The 13,809-nt window shown below is 51.3% G+C and overlaps 1 protein-coding gene across 1 annotated transcript; it reads right to left on the reverse strand.

Moving 5' to 3' along the window:
- Window positions 1-1,277: 1,277 nt before the first annotated feature.
- On the reverse strand, window positions 1,278-11,989 carry TMEM214 (transmembrane protein 214). The gene is made up of 17 exons (XM_060169007.1): window positions 11,832-11,989; window positions 10,645-10,844; window positions 9,934-10,084; window positions 9,512-9,646; window positions 9,181-9,263; window positions 8,626-8,731; window positions 8,433-8,514; window positions 8,010-8,111; window positions 7,494-7,635; window positions 6,971-7,062; window positions 6,629-6,677; window positions 6,321-6,434; window positions 5,968-6,085; window positions 5,342-5,438; window positions 4,986-5,154; window positions 4,709-4,860; window positions 1,278-4,512 (listed from the first exon to the last, which is right to left on the reverse strand). The coding sequence occupies exons 1-17, from the start codon at window positions 11,974-11,976 to the stop codon at window positions 4,386-4,388; spliced, it is 2,064 nt and encodes a 687-aa protein (XP_060024990.1). The 5' UTR covers window positions 11,977-11,989; the 3' UTR covers window positions 1,278-4,385.
- Between the last annotated feature and the right edge of the window lie 1,820 nt (window positions 11,990-13,809).

Consider the following 13,809-nt stretch of genomic DNA (forward strand, 5'->3'; position numbering starts at 1 on the left):
TTGGGGTTCCTCCCGTCTCCTTGGGTGTTAAGAGTCCCCCACCAGTGGCCAGCAGGCGCACCTTTTGGCTTTTATGAATAATATTGCCATAAACATTCGTGTACAAGTTTCTGTGTGGATGTATGTTTTCATTTCTCCTGGGTATACTCTTAAGAATGGAATTGCTGAGTTTTATGGTAATTATGTTTAACTCTTTGAGGAACTGCCGAACTGTTTTCCACAGCGGTTGAACAATTTTTCATTCCCACCACCATTGTAGAAGAGTTCCAATTTCTCCACAACCTTGCCAACACTTATTTTCTGTATTTCTTATTGTAGCCAATGTTTCAATAAATTGAGCTCAATTAATAACAAGCAATTTTGTCATTAAAGATTTTTTGAAATCACCATTTGAACAGCCATTTCTCATCGTTTGCTTTTTTACAAAAGTTCATTGAAATACTCATTGTTGGACACAGTTTATCCAAATTTTTCCTATTAATACCGCTACAATAAATGTTCTTGTACATAAATCTTTGTCTATATTTCTGTTTACTTCTCTAGTCTCTAGAATATATTTATAGGAGTGGAACTACTTGGTAAAGTAGTATGAAACTGTTAAGGCTTTTGATAAATATTACCAAATTAATCCCCAGAAACATTATACCAATTTCTATCACAGCATTCACTGAGTATATTATCACTTAAAAAAACTTTTATTAATATGATAGACAAAAGTAAGCGCTACCTTATTTTAAATTTACACTTCTTTGCCAACGAAATGGACTTTTTCCCCCTAAGTCTATTGTTCATTTGCATTTCTTTTATGAAGTATGTCTTTCATCCATAGTTTTACTGTTGTTTAGTGCTTTTCTTACTGATTTGTAAGTTTTTTTAACATTAAGAATGTATTTATAAGCTCAGTAAGGAAATGGAGGCCTTGATCAGCATACCAACCAGACCTAACAGACATATACAAAACATTCCACCCAACAACAGCAGAATACATTCTTCAAGTGTACATGGAATATTCTCCAGGATAGCCCACAAGTTACGTAACAAGTCAATAAATTTAAAAAGATTGAATGGGAACTATAGACTCCAGGTGACACTGATGTGTCAGTGTAGGTTCACTGATGTTGACATTAGAGAAGCTGTGGAGTGTGGGGCAAGGGGAGGGTACTTTTTGCTCAGTTTTGATGTGAACCTAAAACTGCTATAAAAAATAAAGTCTATTAAAAATTAATAACTTGTGTACTAACATAGTAAAAAAGATATACCAAGGCACATCCAACATGTCTGAACGCAACGTTTTTATTAATAGGTAGAATATTCAATAGTCAATAAGTATTCGCTCATGCCCTGAATGGTGAAAGCTCTCCCTCACCCCCAAATTCTTATACTTCAAGTCTGGGCAATGAAACTGCCAGGTAAAAGTGGAACATCACATAAGGAAAAGCAAGGTCCTTTTCCCCCTAAAGTCCCCTTGGGAGCAGAACGAGGAAGATTATGTAGAAAAAGAATTAGTCACTTTAAGTGTTCACTTAAATCCAAACTCCTTCAGGAGAGATTAAGACATATTAAAATGCTCAGAGGTCATCCAACCACTGAAATTTCTGTATAATTGACAACTGGGTCATTCTGGAATAGGGCAGGGCAGGCATGCCTATTTCTGTGGGAAACACTCCACTCTAGTAAGAGTGGAGCCATTTGAGAATGGACTGCCAGTGTCACAGGTGGGAGTCCAGCAGCATTATCTATCCATAGTAAGGCTCCCCATCAAGCTGCCCTGCTCTAAAGCTGAGGCTGTAGACGGGGTACACAGACCAGAGGAAACCAAAACCATGCGTTAAGACTTAGAAAAATGGGAAGAAGTGTTTCTAATGAGTCATGCGATATAATTTGCAAGTCCGTACAAGAACTAGTAATAACTAAAGTTAGTTAACAGTATTCAAACTGCCCATCAGTTATATGGTATGTTCTCTGTAAAACTCCACCTGTGTGTGAAAAGTAAAGTTAAAATGTCTAGAAGTGATCTTTCAGGTGTCAGTTTACTTCCCAAAACACCAATTACCAGTGTGATTGCCTGCCTGCCGGCATCAGTGTACTCCACCAGTCCATACTTGTTCAACTAACTGGCTCAGCTTGGATTCCTGTTCGTTGACAGTTCTGCTAAAGTAAAACATCTGGATGTCTGGTCTAGCTTTAATGGACAGCAGGTACAGCGTCGGACTAATGACAGAGGAAAAATTCTGACAATTCCAGTTATCAGGTCAAACCACTGTGTCTACTGAATAAAGCCAATTAAGGTGTCAGTGTCCCTGGGAGAGGCTGTGGAGACCCCAGTTTACCTGAGTTAAAGAAAAATGTTGCATCCCAGGATCATATGTCAGAGATTAAATGAACCTAACAAGGTAGAAAGAGTACACACGTTAGAAACCAATGAAGCACTTATAAGTGGGATTCTCTGAGTTGCTAGATTGAAAATCCAGTCCAGCAGCGTTGGCTGGACTCAATGTTATTGTAGGACAGAGTGTTATCATTTTACTGGTCCTGCGCTCGTGCCAACCCAAGCTCACACCAGCCCCCTTTCTTCAATTTGCCTTGAATACAGGACGGTTACAAGGATTCACTACTCTTAAGAGTTGAACCCATCTGATTGGTAAGGAAGAACTGAGGCAATGGAACATGTCTTGGGGCCCTTGGACTGTCCTGCCTAGCAGTCCTAAACCTTGGTCCTTTGCCAGGCAGGGTTTCTTTTTTTCTGGGAAAAATGGTCATGGCTGACTGCCACTAGAAGAGCAGGGTTCTTCCCAGTGTGGTAATGTAGTTACATTCTAACAAGGAAAGAGAACAAAAACGTGAGATGCTATAGTCCTCACGGCCTCACCTTGTATCAAGAGTTTTCTATGCTTGCTTCTTTATAATCTTGCTGCTGGAAATGGAGGCAGCATCTCAGGGCAGCCCGTGAAGGGGAAAGTGGCAGCTGGCCATCTCAGGTGTTTATGACGGAAGCAGAAACCAGCCCACGGAAGTTGGAGCAGGCAGTGCACCTCTAGTACTGCTTATATTTTTTGAAACATTCAAGGAAAGAAGCTTGAGGTAAGAACCGAAAACCCATGCAGTTAGCTAATTATTATAGTCTCAAGTCAAAAATTAAAAGGGACTTTGGTGATAAACCCTTGACTCTTGGAGTTCTAAACCTTTCACTCACTGCCTATAAAATGAACGAATTAATAAATTAAGGTCCTGGGAACAAAGAAGACACCCTCTGATCACTGGCCAAGAATTCCTCTAGGAGACTCTCCCCAACTTTTCCAAGCATAAAATACTCAAGCTACCAAAGCAAATCCTGGGACGCGAATCACAGGGACAAGTGAGACAATACATGAGCAAGAGGAGTGTGTCCAGAACCCTCGACAGACCAAACTTTAGAATGGGCTTTCCTTGCCAGAAGCTCAATTACAGCCAGTGGCTACAACCTTCGGGAGGGCAGGGGGCTGAAGAATGTGCAGGTGCTTCAATTTTGTCCTCCTGTCCACAACTACAGGAATTCCTGTATGAAGAGGCACAGAGGAAAGCTAGAAGTCAAATCTGTGTCCTTTATTCCACCAAGTAGGCATACCCATGGGCCACATCCTGTCTCAACCGACTGCTGAAGGTTCCCTGGGCCCAAGGCACATGATTACCTGGGCTCTGCTCTCCAGACGGATGGTAGGGGTGGGCAGCAGAGAAAGGCTGAACATTGGGGCAGAGATCCCCCAGCACTGAAGGGGAATGGAGAGTGAGGAAGTAGGACCACAATGGAAGGGGCAGTGAGGGGCCTTGAAGGACCTAAGTTGAGCATTTTGAGGTGAGAGGCCTTTCCACCCAGGCCTCCATGTCCACTGACAGCCACACCCAGGGTGTGGTAGAGGCAAAGCTGCTGCCACCCACTGAGGTGCTATATTCTTCTGGATTCTTCTGGAGGTCCCTTTCTTTTTTCTGCTGCAGCTGAAGTCTGGGAGCAGAAATCATTTGTCGGAAGAAGGCAGAAACCAGTTGCTGGAGTCCCACCTTTTTGGAGATGAGCTGTCTGAGGTTTCAGGAATGAGAGAGAAGGAAGTGGAGAGCAGGAGACAAGAGAGGAGGCGAGAGAGGCTACCAGCCCAAGGACAGAGGCTGGGAGCTGTGTGCAATCGGGCAGAGCAGTGCTCAGTGGAATTGTGGGTAGGAGGCTGAGATACCCCTGGGCTCAGCTGCTGCCAAAGTGGAAGAACTGAGGCAGAGGCAGCCAACCACTTGCCTAGGAGACAGAACTTAGGCACCACGTAACAAAGACTCCCATGCAGAACTGCCACCCTCTCCCCGCCAGCAGTCTCAGATGGTCTGCTCCAGACAGAACCCAGCAGCCAGGGAGGCAGGGCCTACTGCTGGGGTATCATGGCAAATGCCCAGTTCAAGAAGGCCACTGTGGTTTCCTGTAGGCAGAGCCAGGTCTGGTGGGCAGCTTCACTGAGCTGTGTCTTCACGCAGTCCCAGGTCACCCCACCTCTGGGAGGAAAGCAGAACATTTGTGGAGGTTGGAACACGGTGATGTGCAGCTGCGTCAAGTCACAGGGCTGTAGCTCACACTCACAACCCGCATCCCAAAGTGGCCAAGGGATGAGCAGGGGCCAGGGCAGAGCGAGAGACTCAACAGAGGAGCCTCGTCCCTGGAGAAAGGGCGTGCCCTGGGCGAGGGTCTCACCTGCACGCCTCATGGCAGTGCTCCTGGGCGCGGGCCAGGGCCTCAAGCAGCATGTGCCACGTGGGCAGCAGGACGTTCTGGTAGAGAAACAGGAGCAGCTCCCTCAGAGAATGGAGCAGCTGGTTCAGGGCATCAGGGAGCTGGGTCTGTAGCTGGACCGTGGAGAATGGACGGGATTAGAGTGGCCAGGGAATGCAGTCCACATGGGGCTGCACCCTCCCAAGAACTCAGCCCCTGGCGAGAGCAGCCTTCTCTGACCTCCCTGTCTCTGGCTTACCCTCTGGGAGAGGCTGGTGAGGCTGTCACCGAACCAGGCAAGGTGGGAGGCACAGTGGGCAGAAAGGAAGCTGACTGTGGCACTGGTGTGGGCCCAGGCCAGCTGCAAGCTGGGTCTCACCATGGTCAGCAAGTGGGAACCCCAGGCCGGCAATGTCTCCTCCAGCCAGCTGTAGGAGAAGACATAGGGGAGGAAGGAGGGAGGTCTCTGAGTTTTCACAGGCAATTTGGCCCAAGAACAGCTGGGGCAAGGGAGGCCTTGGGAAAGGAAAACCACCATCACTTCCCACTGATTGTCAATGCCTGAACACGCAAGCCCTCTCTCTCCCACCCCACCCCTCCCCAGGAGGTGCTCACCTGTAGCCTTGCAGGCTGTAGGAGTAGATCTTGGTACATGCTTGTTGGCCAGCAGGCAAGACACCAGATGAATGAAGCAACCGGCCAGAAAAGGAGGCTGAGTAAAGGGGGCCTCGGGTGAGCTGGGAGATGAGCGGGGAAGGGATCGGAGAGACAGACACTACAGGCCCCAGGGCAGACCCAGTGAGGGGTGGGGCAGAACTCAGTGTGCTCCTGGGGCTGCAGAGCTGCCTCCAGTCTGCTCTGGAGCACACACGGAGGGAGGATGCAGGCCGGGGGAGCAAGAAGGGTGCAGCCAGGTGGAGCCCAGGGCTTAGGCGTCAAGAAGCCTCGGCTTTGAGGGTCGGCCCTTCTATTTCCTAGCTGTATTTCAGCTAATTGGTAAACCTTTCTGAGCCTCAATTTCCTCAGAAGTTAAAAACAAGATACACATCTACTCAAATGAGACCATGAATATGCAAGCATTTCTATACTGCAAAGCACCTGTCTGATCTGAGGTGTGATTGAAACATCTGTCGGAAAAGTGTTTGTTCCGGATTGTGTTGGGGGCGGGGAGTGCTACATCCAGCTCTGTGTCCCCATAGAGAGCCCCAGGCTATCTCCCTTGCCTGCCAATCCCTGCTTACCCTGGAAAGAGCTGTGTGACCGGAAGTCATGGCACAGGAAACCTATGGCAAAGACCAGCACCAACAGGAGTAGCCGTGTCCAGGGCAGCCAGAAGCCCCGTGCCTGCTGCAACAGACTCTAGGAGAAGGGGTAGAGAGCAGCGGTCAGAAGGGAGAGGGGCTGCTCCTTGCCTCGTAAAGCAGGCCTCGAGCTAGGCCTTCCAGGGAGAGGATCCGGCCCTCACACTACCCAGGAGGTAGTGCGGGCTCCAAGGACAGGTGGGGCAGGTATGGGATACAGGCCCACCCCAGGGTGTGCTGACACAGCGACCCAGAACAGTCTGTGGGGCTGGGGGAGGGCTGGGCGCTGGCACCTTGCAGGCCGCGTCACAGGTGATGACATCCTGGTTGCTGCAGCTGCCCTTCCCTAGCAGGTCCTGGTTGGTAAGCTTGAAGGACTGAATGGTTTCTTGCAAAGACTTCTGTGTCTATAGGGTAAGAAAAGTCTAGGCTGAGATCGTAAGATCTGGCCCAGGAGGGAACCCTGAGCCTCCATTCTGCTTTGTTTTCCATGCCAGATGTGCTAACAGAGTACCTTCTCAGAAAGGGGGGACAGTGGCTGAGGGGTATGAACCCAGAACCCAGATGAGGCTCAGCCTGCCATGTCCTCCCAGCTCCTTACCTTCTTGGGAATCCGCTCCCAGGACCTGAGCAAGTGCTCCAGCAGCAGGCTGTGGGGAAAGCACAACCCCTTCCAATCAGGAGACCCACTTGGCCCCTTCCATCCCCCTGTCCTCCACGAGGCCCCGCTCCTTCAGGCTGAAAGATATCCACCTCCCCGCCCCCTGCAGAGGAGCAGCTTCCTAGAGGCCTCCCAGCAATGTTCCCACTGAACTTGAGGGGCATGAGCCTGAACAAGTGACAAACATCCCCCTTCTGCTTCTAGGACAGGGACACACCAGAAGCGTGAATTAAGGCTTCCCTGTGTGGATCAGGGGCAGGTGACCCTCCCACCCCCACCTGCCTGGACTGTGACAGGTGCTTGGGGTACAGCTGCCTCCAGACGCCGGTGCTGAAGGGGTCCACCGTCAGGCACTCGGTCAGGCTGCTCAGGAGCTGCACAGAGGACAGGAGAAGGGAGAGACTGCTGGGGCCCGGGGCTGGTGGCAGGGAGATTGCTGGGAGGTAATCCTCCTCTCTTAAGTGAGGCCATCCGGGCAACACATCCACCCTAAAGGATGGAGAAATTGTGCCCATACCCCAAAACTCTCCGAGAGGCTGTAAAGGGGGAGGCCAGGGCTCCTGAGCTCGAAGTTCACTTGTCTGCAAGGGGCAGGATATCAGAGACCGGCCAGACCTGAATGTGCCTCTTTTCGGCTCCGTTCTTCTGAGGGCAGAGCATGAGGGAGCCAGGCAGGCAGCTGTCAGGAGTGAGCTAAGGGGATGCCCAGAAAACGGGCTCCCTGAAGCAGGGCCTTTGTCAGCAGATAAGGACCTCTGTAGCAGACCCCTGGGAAGGAAAAAGGAGCCTCCCACCATTTCCTCACCTCTTTCTTCATCTCCGGAGGGCAGCCAGGGGTGGCTCTGGACAGGAAGGAGGGGAAGTAGGTGTGCAGGGTGGATTCTGGCTTCGCCCCAAATGCCAGCACCTTCAGTCGTGGGTAGAGCTGACACAGCTGCTCCTGCAGGCTGTGGAGGGGGTTGAGAAGAGAGCCAGGCACAGCTCTAAATGGATTTGTGCGCTGTGTCCCTTCTGCCTGCCTCAGAGTCCACACCCTGCCCAAGGCGGGCAGTCATGAAGGGCCTTGTGATGGTTCTGCATCTTTCTAGACTCGGAGACTTCTTGGAAAATTTGCTCAGAGTCATGGGTCCCCTCCCCAGGAAAATGCCCACATGCCAATCACACTTGAGGGCCCATATAATTCCAGGGGTTCAATGATCCCTTGTACTTGCAGGTTGATAATCTCAGATGTAGAGTGGCTGGAAGGGAAGGGACATATATTGTCTACTCCTAACCGTCTGCTGGGATCCTTCACAGCAGGTGTGCCCCAGGGCAGCCCTACCTGGGAGTCAGGGAGTTGTTGGGCATATAGGCAAAGTCCAGAAGTGGGAATAAGTCCTTGGGGCCAATCATGCCAAAGCCCTTGGTGAGGTTGGGGTGCATCCTGTGGAGGAAGAAAGAAACAGGCTTGTTGGGGACCACCTGCCCGGGCGATGGACACAGCTAAGAATAACATCTAAGAAAAAAGGGCATAATCTAGCTGTAAAAAAAAAAAAGAAAGAAAAAGGGCATAAACTCTACCCCATCCCCCTCCCCTTCCTGGCTCCCTCCCTTTCCTTCTTCCCCATCACACTGTGAGTTGGGAGGAGCTGGTCCTGATTTTCCTCACATCTACGGAAACCAGGATCACAGCACCCCATTTTGCTGAAATAGCCACTGGAAAACGCCCTGGGCCTTGGCCTTGCTGTTCCCTGCCGTTACTCACAGGAGCAGCCGATCCAGGTATGCAATGGCGAATGGAGACAGAGACTTGATGCCCAGCACAGGCAGCATGATCCCCAGCCACACTGTGGAGACAAAGGTCAGGGAGGACGCCTCAGGCCTGGATCCACTGAGAACATTAAAGAGCAACTTGCTGGCTCCAAAACCTCCCTCTCTCTTCCCCACTTCCTCGTTACCTCTCAGTCCCTCGGTGAGATTGGCAAAACCTGCTTGACCCAGGGCCCACATGATGGTCAGACACTTTGCTGGTCGGCTCTGGTGGGACCTCAGCAGTTCCAGGAACTGAGGAGACCGGTGGGAGAGACAGGTTGGGATAGGGCAGAGTGCCAGGAGCACTCCCCAAGCCAGGGAGGAAGAGAGATGTCAACTGAGAGAGGAGGGGAAGGCTGTGGGACAGGGCAGCAGCACGACAGCGTGGCGGAGCGATTCAGAGGGAGGCTCCGGCACCAGGCTGTGGCCTCCACCCATACTTGCCACTTACTAGTTGACCAACTCTATGAGAGTTACTGAACCCCTCTGTGGCTCAATCTTCTCATCTACAAAATGGGAATAGCAGCAGTACCTACCTCATATAATGTACAAAGTAGACACAGTAAGCGCTAACAGTGTTAGCTGTGATCATCTGTCTTACAGGACCTCCCACTACCCCTTAATTGGGTCTAACAGTGTAGATTCCGCGCAGCCTCCCCAATCCTAGCCTCCCGATGTCCCCACCACGACCCTGAGCTCACCTTGCCCAGGTTCATGGTGGCGATCTTGGGCTTGTCCTGCAGAATGGCCTGGATACAGATGCGGTAACCGTGTAGTGACTCCCCTGGAGAGATATACATTCTCAGACCTACATATACTAATCAGCATCCCAAACCTGTAACCTCCCTTTTGACAGCTGAGAGCCCAGAACCCAGGCCCAGCGAGTCCTAACATCCTCCTCCTTTTCCAAAAGAGTGTTGAGGTTAGCACACTTCTCTGCTGAAACGGAACCACCCAGCTACTCCTGAAGCAGGAAAAAGGGGGGTAGGCTCCCCAGATGGGACTGGGCTATTCCTCACGGGCCCCTCTCACCTGGCGTCTTATCCAGCTCTTGTAGCATGGTGAATAGACAGTGGTCAAAAAAGAGCTCCAGAGACTCCGCTGCCTTTGCCAGTAGCCCTCGGATGATGCCACGCAGCTCCCGGCTCACCAGGCTGTAGGGATAATCTGCGACCGAGAGGCCTCGTATGAGTGCTAGGACCAGAAGCCTCTGCCAGCTCTGAGAGCTCCGGTTTGCCCCCTGAGAACGGTATGTGGAGGCAGAGGTCACTGCACTGTGGCTGGCATCCTCCCTATTTCAACGAGGTCCGGAAACTTTTAAGCCATGATGATTTGAGAACAGCTGAAATCACCCATGTAAATCAGGGCAGTAGGGGGCATTGGGCTCAGTTACTAAGTAACATGCTTACGCACAGCCCTTTCATAATTTCCTTGAACTCGTCTGGAGAACTAACCGTGAGTATGCTGGCTTAGCGTGGGCTCACTTGGAGGCACTTGGAGCTTGTAGTTGAGATAGCTGGCCAGGTCCTTCAACCACACAGATGGGTTGCCAGAGAACACGCTTTGGCTCTTGTCCAGTTCCTTCTGCAGAGCTGCCAGGTCCAGCTGCCAGGGACACAGGACCCTCATGGTGAGTTGTGGGTACAGAGTAATGGGGTAGAGGTGGGAAAATGGTTGAACTAGGTGGTGGTAGGAAGAACAAAGGGTTTCTGCTTTTAAACGAAAGTATGTGGAATGCCACACTTTTGCTGAATCCAGATCTTTAGGAAACAGAGACCATGACAGCTGCAATTGCTGATCTCAAGGACTAATACTCTTGGGCCCTTCACAGGTTCAAGGGGAAAAACAGAAGACTAGATGGAAAATGAAAGATCACTCCTTCCTTGTGGAGAGGAACCACAAGCAGTTTTTCTAAATCCTCCCTGTATCTCTGGATTTTCAAGGCCCTCCTCTCACTAATCTATGTTTCTCTATAAACGTATTTCTTTTCCATCCTAAGTGCAAACACTGTACCCCTTGGGGTTTCCATCCTTTCCTGAACGCCTCCTCTCAGCCAGCAATGTCCCACATTCCACAGGTCCCTGAGCCGCCTGTCCCCCTCCCGCTCATTTTCTCTACTCCTTGAGTCCTCATTCTTGCCCTGCCTAAAGCCTAGGCACACTCACAGCTTTCAGTGCCTCCTCCAGGCTGCGAAAGCGGCCCTGCTTCTGGTTCTGGTTGGTGAGCGTGGCCACCTTCTTAGTCTGCTTCTTGTTCCCCGGTTTCTTAGGCTCCACAGCAGGGGGTGGAACCTGCTCCTTATTCTGCCGCTTCATGATTTTCTCAAAGCCCCGCTCATACAGGGTGCTTGTCGTCTGGATTGGAGCTGGGGTAATGACAGGCAGAGAAAGGGGGGCAGCCCTGAGTCAGGAGGGCCTCACAGGAACAGTGGTCCCTTCCTCCACACTGTCACCTAATTCATCTCCAGGGAGGATCCTGCCTCAAAGCCCCTTCTTGCTGTCCTGCTTCAGGAGCAGGGCAGGGAACCCTCCTGGCTGCTTCTTCAGTAATCACAGCTCGTGAGTTCATGGGCTCTTTCACAGAGATGAGGCGTTTCTTTATTAGGAAATCAGAGTATGTGAGAATCGGTGGTCGGGGGTGGGATACGGACGGCTGGCTTCTTTGTTGAATGGCTACCAGTCTGGGAGATCAGGATTTTTCCATCTTGGTTCTACCCCAGTTCCTTCTGGTTCAGATGTGACAACTCTATAATCAACAAGTGGCAAGCCTTCTCCACTCCTCCAGGAGGCTTTGAGGAAACCAGCACCACTTAGAATAATACTTGGTGGGTGTGGACAGTGTGTGGTGGGTCATTTCTCCCAGTGCAGGGCCTCATGTGCGTCCCAGTCCCCACGCCCACTCCCGACCTGCTGGTTACTTAAGGCGGGGGCACCGTGTATAATGAACCAGGATGCCTCTCCGCAGCTCTCGGACACCTGCCCGGAGAGGCCAGGCCAGGGCCCGGGAACAGCTGGTAGGGCGTATGTGCAGTCAGGTGAGCGTCCGAAGACCAGAATCCCGGTCCCCACTGACATGGGATCCTGGACAAGGCATCTAACTTCGCTGGGCCTCAGTTTACTCATTTGAGAGGCAAGGACAGCGACTTCCCTCGCGCTGTCTACCTCCCGTGAGGCTCAAAATAGGCAGCGCCAGGGTAGCGCCGGCTGAACTGGGAGGTACCGATCGGCAGGAGAGCTCGCGCCTCCAGGAGTCCGGGGGTGTTTTGACCCTCTGGGCTCGGGTAGCTGCTCCCTACCACCCGTGGGGGCAGGCCCGGGGCCGGGCGGCGGCGGCGGGCCGCGTGGGTACTCACGGGTCAGGTCGTACTTCCACACTCCGTTCGCCTCCCCGAGCGCCCGGCGGTCCCCTCCGCCGCCTTTACCACTGCTGCCGGCCCCAGGCCGCCGCCCCTTCTTCACCACCTCCCAGCGCCCCCCACCCGCCGTCCTAGCCGACATGGTTCCGAGCCTCCCGCCACGGCCACCTCCCTGGACTTTCCGGTCCGGCGCGGACGCGCAGCGCTCTGCCACGTCTCCTCGCAGGACCTCGCGGCGCGTGACGCCACCCGCAAGGCAGCCTGGGACTTGTAGTCTTTCGTGTTTGCCTGGTTCTCCCACTCTAGGGGTCGGGTCGGCATCGGGGCCTTTTCGCAGCAAAAAACCAGCCAGGCAAAGATGTTGAGATGAGAGGCTTTTGCATTCAGACAACTTTTATTGAGCAAAATGTGGAGGCATTGGGTGACTTGGTGGAAATTTAACTGTTTCTGTTTTTCTTTCCGTTCTAGTTGTGCAAGAAGGATGGAATGAAAATAGTTCTCATCTCCCAGGAGAGTTTGCAGATTAAATGCTTCCTTCCTTGTAGGAAAGTGCTAGTTTTTCTGTTGCTAGTGATTAAACTTTGGGTTTAATGAGCTATAAAAATCTGTTCTGCAGGAACAAGGAAGAGGATGGAGTTTGAGGGAAGAGGCAGTATTTGGAGGGCAGGAAGTGGAGAGCGGAGAGTCCTTCTGGAAGGAGGCACAGAAAAGTCTGGGGCCCTGGTACAGCCAGCACTGGGTTTCCCCTTCCAGGCAATGGGAAAGAAAAGACTCTGACTCCCACCACAAGAGTCAGTCTCAAGTCCCAGATGTGGCAGGGAAGGGATCGAGAGCTGCAGACCTGGGGAACCACTCCAACAGGTTACTGCTCAGACATCCACTATCTCCCGAGGGCCTTCTGCCAGGCTTGTAGTATCACGTGAGACCTCAAAACTTGAAGCATCCCAGCAGGGGAGGATGAGCGAAGGTGAACTGGAAGGGATCTATCACGATTAAGGAAATGTGCTATTTCATGTACACTCCTACATTTGAGGATGGGATTCACACCTGCCATACTGAGGAACAAGACAGGCAAGCCGTTATAGTAAGAACTAATAGAGTTCAGTTTCCCACAGGACGAATAGCTTAGGGAGTGATGAATTCCTTTAGGAAGGGGATTAGAGAAGGCTTCTTGAAGGAGATGACCCTTGAGATGGGTCCTGAGGAATGGGCAAATTTTCATTGGCTGGGGATGAGGACAAGTGGAGAGAACAGGCCAGTTGTATGGATTTATTGATTTAAGCAGAGTCCTAGAGGTGGGACGCAGCGTGGCAAGGCTGGGAGACTGGAAGTAGTTCAATGTGACAGTGCTTAAGGGATTTTGGAGGGGATGCGGTTGGAAATGGATCTGAGCCCATATGCCATGGGCCTTGCCTGCCAAATTCGGACTTTGTCCTCCAGACCCTGGGAAGCCAGTAGGAAAGGGGCACATCTGCTTTTGGGAAGGTAAATGGGGATATGTGAAGGATGGGATGGGGTGGGGGAAAGGCAGGAAGGGGGATATAACCGGCTCTTGCTGCCTCCTTCTGCCTGCCCTCCAGCCCCTTCAGGCCTGACCGTAGCTGACTTTGCCTCTGAGATGCAGTGCTTTTGGCAAGGAACAGATTTGAGCTGATCATTAACCAATTCATTTTTTTCAGATCATTGGTTTAGCTCTACTCAGACACTATCTTCTCTTTGTTCTACCTCTTCTGTGTCACATGTATGGTCACAGAAGAGACACTGTTTTTGGAAGAGAAACAGAACGGGCTTTCCATAGAGGCAAAGAAGGGGGCTGCTCCATGGTGGAAATGTATAGAAAGGGAGGGGCTTTATTTCCTATCTTTCCTTAGAATAGTCTGGCAGGTCATCTGTTGTGACTTGGCATCTAAGGGATAGAAGTCATTCACTTACTTATCCAGTAGCATTTCCTAAGCACCTTCTTCTCTACCTAAGC

This window comes from Lagenorhynchus albirostris, chromosome 13, assembly GCF_949774975.1.
Source record: "Lagenorhynchus albirostris chromosome 13, mLagAlb1.1, whole genome shotgun sequence".
Taxonomy (NCBI): Eukaryota; Metazoa; Chordata; class Mammalia; order Artiodactyla; family Delphinidae; genus Lagenorhynchus; species Lagenorhynchus albirostris.

Excerpts from the sequence above, each read along its gene's own strand:
- TMEM214 (XM_060169007.1), bottom strand. The coding sequence starts at position 11,976 with ATGTCGGCTAGGACGGCGGGTGGGGGGCGCTGGGAGGTGGTGAAGAAG. Across the intron at positions 8,732-9,180 it reads CCACCATGAACCTGGGCAAG|TTCCTGGAACTGCTGAGGTC; the intron begins GTGAGCTCAGGG and ends CGGTCTCCTCAG. Across the intron at positions 7,636-8,009 it reads AACAACTCCCTGACTCCCAG|CCTGCAGGAGCAGCTGTGTC; the intron begins GTAGGGCTGCCC and ends CCCCCTCCACAG.